The sequence below is a fragment of the Buteo buteo genome, chromosome 5 (assembly GCF_964188355.1).
Source record: "Buteo buteo chromosome 5, bButBut1.hap1.1, whole genome shotgun sequence".
In the NCBI taxonomy this organism is placed as follows: Eukaryota; Metazoa; Chordata; class Aves; order Accipitriformes; family Accipitridae; genus Buteo; species Buteo buteo.
The window spans coordinates 22,432,419-22,439,696 of record NC_134175.1 but is presented as its reverse complement, the minus strand read 5'-3'; the positions used below and the strand labels follow the sequence as shown (position 1 = coordinate 22,439,696).

The window sequence follows — 7,278 nt, the reverse complement described above, 5'->3', positions numbered from 1 at the left end:
ATTCTTCCAGTTTCCAGAGTAGGGTGGTGTGGACTGTGCAGAGCAAACAGCTGTCAAATGTAACACTGCCTCCTGCTCGTGCATTGTCTGCTGAGATTTTGACTTCTGCACATTTTCTTGAAATTACTCCATGAATATTTTCTGCAAAAGCAATTTATTCATAAACTGTTTCAAATAATCAAAGAGAGTAGAAAATCCTCATTTAAAACGTGACCTGTTTGATCAGGGGCATGTCCACACAGTACTCTCTGTTGCAGAAGAACAGCTGGTGGGGCAGCATGCGCATCACATTTCTGGCCTGGTCACTCACATCTCGGTTACTGAACTCCCATGTTCCTCAACATTATTTTTAAAAAGAAACGTTTTTTCAGAGACCTGGTGTGGAAAGCAAATGCAAGACTGCTCAGCCTGAGTCTGTGCAAAGGCAACCTGAAGGGACCAAGCCAGAAGAGTCTCAAACAGCACTCACACTTCAGACCTGGGAAATGCATCCCAGCAGTACTCACCAGCTGCCTGGGGAAACTTCGCGCCTCGTGCTTGGTGTGGCAATTTGGAGACAATTTAACAGGTACAATACAATGGAAACCTTTAGATTTTCATGCCTGCCCAGGGAGGTGAGAGGGGCTGACAAGGGAGGGCGTTTGGGTGCCTGGTGTTTGCTCTGTTCCCAAGTGCACATTCACTGTGCCCAGATGTTTTTGTCCTTCACAATGACCTCTCCCCTGCTAAGCACTGCACTTTACAAGAAGTAAATCTCAGATTTATTGAACACGTACATCATATACTGCTGCTGCAATATGAGCCAGGGCCACCACACTCAGTCCCACAGCAAGCAATGGAAGCAAGAAGAGATTGCTCCTGCGACCCCCCTCACCTTTTTGTTTTCTGAAGCTTCCTGAGTTAGTCCCCTGCATGAGGCTGCTGTCTATCGCTACAGGAGTGGGATGGAGGCCAAGGAGGCTACGACCTTATGTTTTAGTCTGAACAGAGAGATGGAAGAGATGGATTATTCTACAGGAAAGCTCTCTCCGGGCACACAATTATTTGATAACCATCTACTTTGGGAGATGAATCTTGGAAGGAGTACCATGCAAAACTGTGTTTGCACTGGGAAGCTGCATTATCCCTTTAAAAACAAGGAGTAAAATGCAAGAAAAATTATACAGAAAGTAGCAGAACAGCATGGCACTTTAACTCGTGCTGATCTCAGAAGAGGGAGGAGGAAGGGGTCAGTCCTGCTGGTCATGCTAGCACATGAAATTTGGTAAAAACTATTCCTGCTGATTTAAGACTCATCAGGTCTGTGAACAGCTGGACTAATTCAGCCTCTTCCCGTGCCTCATGGCTGGATTCCTTCATGTACATAAGAAGCAAAACCCAAGTGAAACCTCTGCATCCACCTTTCTCTCATGGGCCCCGGTGCCTAACACAGAGGTAGAGGTCACGCTGCAGCCTCGTGCCCCAGGGAAGGTTTTACTGGGGCCTCTTTGAGCTGCCCGTCCTGGCTTTGCTTGGGAAATCTGCAGGAACTTAACACCTCTGAGGTGGCTGGCCCTCTGCCAAGCATGACCAAAGGTGCAGTTTGGTAGGGGCCAGGCACGCAAGCACACGGACAATGTACCCCTGAGCACTGGAAGAACCGGAGCAGGTCACGGCTCAGCCCTCCTCGCACGTGTTGGCTCACATGCGCTTACCAGCAGTGGAAGGACTTGGCAGACACTGGTGTTACGGGACAGCCCAAACACAGTGCCTGGATGTTCTCCTGAGAGCACCAGCACACTCAAAGGGGTTTCAGAAATGTGTAACCTAATCTGTGCCTGGGAAGGAAAACATCATCAGTCTTATCTTACAGATGAGAGAATGACACAAGGAAAATAAATACTGTAAAGATGTAGGACTCGGTGGCAGAGCTGGAACGAGAACTGAGGTAGATTCACTCTTGCAGTCCCTCTGGCAGACACCTCCCCATGCCAGCCCCTGAGAGCTTCTCTGATTTCTAGTTTCTAAAACACACTGTAAACAACTGCAAATACCTGTAACCCTTTCCTGACACCACTTCCCCAGAAGTGATATAGATAATATCCACCCATTCAGATGGGACATCAGGCAAATCGTACCAGCACGGGGCCCAGAGAAGGTTGTTGTGCCACTGGAAGAAGCCAGGCATGTCATGAAACACTTGCTGAAAAGGCCAGGCAGTCAGTCCCCTGTGTGTTGTTGCTGTTGATGCTGGATAGGATTTTTCCATGTGTTCTCCTTCAAGGCTGAATTTTTATTAGGCTGACTGCCACTTTATCATCCACTTCTACTCCCAGTGACTTCAAAGGGGCAGAGAGGAAGGTGAGATGAGCTTTTGCTGCCAGCCCTCTCTTCGTGCAGGAGGGAGGCTGGAGCTGCTCCAGCTGCGGGCACCAGCACCAGGAGCAGTCCCAGCTGCCTGGGGCAATCCAGGGTGCCCGAGGTTTTCTACTCCCTGTATTTTGGCACAGAAAGCCAAGCAGCATGACCTTGGCACAGGACACGACATGAATGCTAAACAAGGCATGAAAGGTGTGTGTGTGTGCATGCTATGGAATTTCCATCCAGCCGCTGTCTTCTGGTTCTGCAAATACTTACAGAGCAAGAGCTATGTGGTACCCCTTTCCATGTGAGCACAGAAAGCAAGTCCTTCTCTATGTAATTTTGTTAATTTGTTTATAACATCAGAGAATGAAGGAGGACTAGAGGTATTTTGCCAGCAGTTCCTGTACAGACATTAGGATAGCCTTTTAAATTGAGAAAACCAAGCTATTTCTAGGTTTAAATGAAGCACCAAGAGGCAAGCCACTCACCCTTCCTGACACAACCTCCCCCTTCTGAGAGAGGTGCTTTCTGAAGGCTGATCCTTCACAAATGGTGGTGCTAGGTTAACAGTTTCCATCCTCCCTAACTGTAAATACTGAAGGCCAAGTACTGTTTTTCATATGAACATAACCCATGATGAAATCAGGAAGGTAACCAGGAGGGCAAAACATGAACATGCACACTTACACCATTGATCTGGGCTTTCTGCCTTGCCTGAAATACAAAAGACACACCTCTCCAGACCTCAGTGAAGGCTGAATACACACTCATAATCTAATGGAGAGATAAACAGAGGATTTAGGGCTGGATCTGAACACATATGGCAAGTTCTACTGAAATGGCATTTAAGGCATCTGAGTTACAACCTTTGCAATAATACAGGTCCCGTTAGAGCAGGACCTTCTCTCAAGCAACTTACCCACTCTAACCCACATTTATCCAAGTTTCACAGGTTACCTTCTGTATTAAATCACTTTAAAAACATGGGTCAAAGTTGTTTCATAGCTTTACTCTCTCAGTAATGTGCAACATGAACATAATAGTGTTATTGAGAAGTCAAAAATAACTTAACACAATAGCTATATAAGATTCTCCAATGGTCAAACTTTCAGCAATTACTTTTTGTTAAGTTCAGAAAATTAGCATATTTGTTAATCAAATTAATTTAAAAAGTAGCTTTTCAAAATAAAAGCAATGCTTTAAATAAATATAGTCTTTTTTATAACCATAAAACACTTAGTCCTGTTAAAGGTAACACAAATACTACACTCAAGCACAGTACTTAAACGATTGAAATGAATGTTGTGAGCGTACATGAGCTGGACACTGGGAGGGAGAAGGATGCATTTCTTTGTGACATTCTCTGTTTCCTTTCTACAGCAGCACAAAGAGGCATCCAATTCTCAGAACTACCCTAAACATATGACATGTGTCAGGATATTTGCAACTGCTGCACAAAAATGCTGGTACCCTGTTTTTTTTTCCCCAAGCTATTTCTCTACACTACATCTGTAGCAGTTCTGCAGCCTTGCTTCAAATTTCTAGCACAGCATGATTCTTAACCACAAAAACGTAAGGCCAGATCCTGCTTGCTTCATCCAACTGGCTTTGACATCTAAGCAGAAGGCGGTAAGCAAGATCTGACCTCTCACACCTCTTGCAGTAAAGCTCACAGTTGATGAAATCTGTAAAACCTTCCTTCCAATACTGGCACCACTGGGTGTTTCAGAATGGCCTGAAGCTCACCTTCAGAGTTCATGATCACCAAAGGATATTCACAGCTCTCCTCCTAACTACAGGGCTGACTAGCTATGTTCATTACTACATGAGTTAATGCCTATCAGCAACGACTGTAACTGTCCTGCAGATGTACAAGGTAGCAATGATTTACTGGACTGAAATAAATCAGCTAGTTCTTATGTTAGTACGTGCTAACTGGGTGTATCCTGAAGAGCTGTTTGCTAAAATTCAGTGAAATATACACCCCAAATCTAATCATAATCTATCCAGCAACTCTGACCATTTAATATCTTGTTTACTTGGTTTGAATTGTTCATTAAAAATCACGTTCAGGATCTGCAGCAAACCACTGGTTTTGCCCTCACAAAAACAGCTGTCGGTGACATTTGTTGTTGTATTTTCTTTGTTTGTTTAAACAGCGTAACAGTAATGTAACCTATAAGTTAAATGATAAAAGCTGGAGAGTAAAATAAAGCACAAAACTGATACAAGTACTTTCTATTTGTTTTGATCTTCAGAATGAACAGGCCTATTCAAAGATGACAAAGGAATAAATTAGCAAATGGCTAATGTAATGCATGAAAGGGCGTCTACAGGATTTGCATGTGCGCACACACACACACGCACTTGCATACAGACAGCTTGGCTTCATTAGGAATCTCACTACCAGAGTTTAACTTAGATAAATTAACTGCATTAAAATACTGACATTGTGAAGATTTTAATACTATCAACACCCTGCAGAGGGCATTCCTGTGTGAATTTTTAAATGCTTTAAAAAAATAGTTTAGAGTTATTGAAATCTGTGACAAATGTGACAGCTCTGCCCCCCCTCACAGCCTCCCGTTCTCATCTCCGGCATCCTTCTCCTGTATTGCCTCCAGGCACCGTTTTGACTTGGCATCCGCATGCCCACTTCCAGTTTTGCTCAGTCCGCACGACAGGCACGCCAGCTGGATCTGCTTCATGTTCTCCAGGGCTTCGTTCTTGGCGTTCTTCAGGAGATCTCCTTGGCCCTGAGGATGCAGACAGACACGCAGGAGACAGTCAGGGATCGCACACATCGCTCGGGACCGAAAGCGGCAATACTGCTTTCGTGTGTCTGCCATACCATTCGGTGCCATGGACCAGGTCCAAGGTCCTGTCTCGAATCCCCTCTGCCGCCCGTGAACGCCAGCCTCTGGGGAAGGGACTGAAGCCCCTTCTGCAGCCCGGCACCCAGCTCAGTGAGGAAGGCAGCAGCTAGCACAGTGGGACAGGCACCAGACTCCCCCCGCTTCCAAGTCACCCCCGGGAGGTAATTTGGGCCTGGCCTTCAGGAGCCCGCAGGGGAAGGCGTTTGGTCTTTCACAGTCAACAGTGAGCGCCTGCCAGGGACGAGGCAGCAATGGCACACGGTAACCCCCTCCCTGTGCCACTGCTCCATCCTTGCGCCCTGGCATCAGATCCCACGTGGCAATGGCTGTGTGTCCCCAGCCGGGGGTCCCTTATGAGCTGCGAGCCCCTGGTTACCCACCCCTCCTTGCACCTGGATTTGCTACCCAGCCTCAGCCCTCCTTTAGCAGAGGCAGGCCAAGCTGCGCGCCTGTATGAAACACAACAACCTGTAGCACTACAGTAAATCCACCTGAACCATTTTGTTCGGGACCTTCGAGCAGGCGAATAGGAATGAGAGACTTCATGAGCAAACGCCTGCTTCTGCATCTTCTCAGAGTGCGTAAAGGTGAGGCGACTAACAGGATGTCAGTCCAATTTGTAACTATCAGGAAAAACGTGTTACATGAAATTTGTATTAAGGAGTTGGGGTTCAGAAATGCCAAAATGAATATTTATGCAATATTGATATCTCAAGTGCTGCAAAGTGACAAGATTCTGATGCTAGAGGATACAAATAAATAAAAGCCCGGAGATGCATCTGGTTATTAACATTCAGTATCACTAAGAACTTGAGCTGCTCTTCTCCAAATGTCACCCAAAGTACAGCTTAAAGTACACCACCCACTGCAGCTGGTTATACGCATATTCAGAAGGAATACCTCTGCTGACTGAAATGTCACATTCGCATCCCTGCAACCTAATCTGACCTCCTGCAAACCACAGATGCTTTGCGGGGTCTCTGAGGAGACAACAGATGTTACAGCAGGACCTGGGGCACACTGGAGGGGCAACTGATCACCGAACCTCCTTTGGTTTTCAGAACAAACCAGTTGTGTTGGACGAGTCACGGCACAACACCTTCCAGCAGTGGGAGCATCTCTCTGCTCTCCCTGACCCCAGAGCAAAGCAGAAGGATTTATCCCACACCGATGAGCACAGTTCCCTTTTCACCAGCGCCTGGCACTGGACTTGCACCGCCTGAGCCCATGTAAACAATGTTCACAACGAAGAAACAATGGTGGCTTGCACGTCCCACTACACTGGTAAACACCACGTGGAAAAGCACGTCATCCAGGGACGGCAGCCCGCGCCCGAGAACATGATTGCTTCATCTCCTGGTGACATGAATTTGTCCCTGCTGAACAATGCAAATAGCTACCCAGATGCTGGGAATCCAACTCAGTGTGAGAATAACAAAAATTACTGGGACTGCATGAGCGGCTCTGTGCTATTTGGTATGAAGCACATTTGAAGAGATTTGTATCTCGGCAGCATGACAGTTACGGGAATAAACAGACAAGTAGCTTGGGATCCAGCAAATAGACATGGTTTGAAAAACAAAACAAGAATAATTCACACAGCACATATTTCACATAGCTGTGATCTTGCTTTTAGGACAGAGGTTGAGCTTATGGTTAAAGACAGTAGGCAGGAATCCAGGAGCCCTGTAGATGCCTCGAGCACGTGGTATGCCCCCATCTCCCTCCCTGTCTGCAAATGGCACAGGAATCATGCTGGTGCTGTAGTGACAGGGACAAGACACTGCAGCATAAGCAAAGAGATCCAACAGCAGCATCATTAATAACGTGATAATGTTATCAAAAAGGGTGGTAGATTCTTCAATACACAAATGCAATTTGCAATAGTTTGGTTTTAGGATGAAATAGATCCTGCTGCAGTGGGGCTGCTGCTGTTTCTTATCATACACATGGGATTGAAGACACCAAAGGCTGCACCAACAAGCAGACAAAATTGGTGTGATGATGCTTTGCAGCCTTAACCTCTCTAAGTCAAAACCTGGCACTATGTATTCTTGCA

General features: G+C 46.1%; 1 protein-coding gene across 2 annotated transcripts in view; it reads right to left on the bottom strand.

The window, feature by feature from the left end:
- Positions 1 to 3,342: 3,342 nt before the first annotated feature.
- The window catches only part of PLCL1 (phospholipase C like 1 (inactive)), a 212,248-nt gene continuing 208,312 nt past the window's right edge, over positions 3,343 to 7,278 (bottom strand). For both annotated transcript variants that reach the window (XM_075028078.1, XM_075028079.1), the window contains exon 6: positions 3,343 to 5,099. In XM_075028078.1, coding sequence (XP_074884179.1) covers positions 4,917 to 5,099 — 183 coding nt within the window. In that variant the 3' untranslated portion in view covers positions 3,343 to 4,916. The remainder of the gene's footprint in view (positions 5,100 to 7,278) is intronic.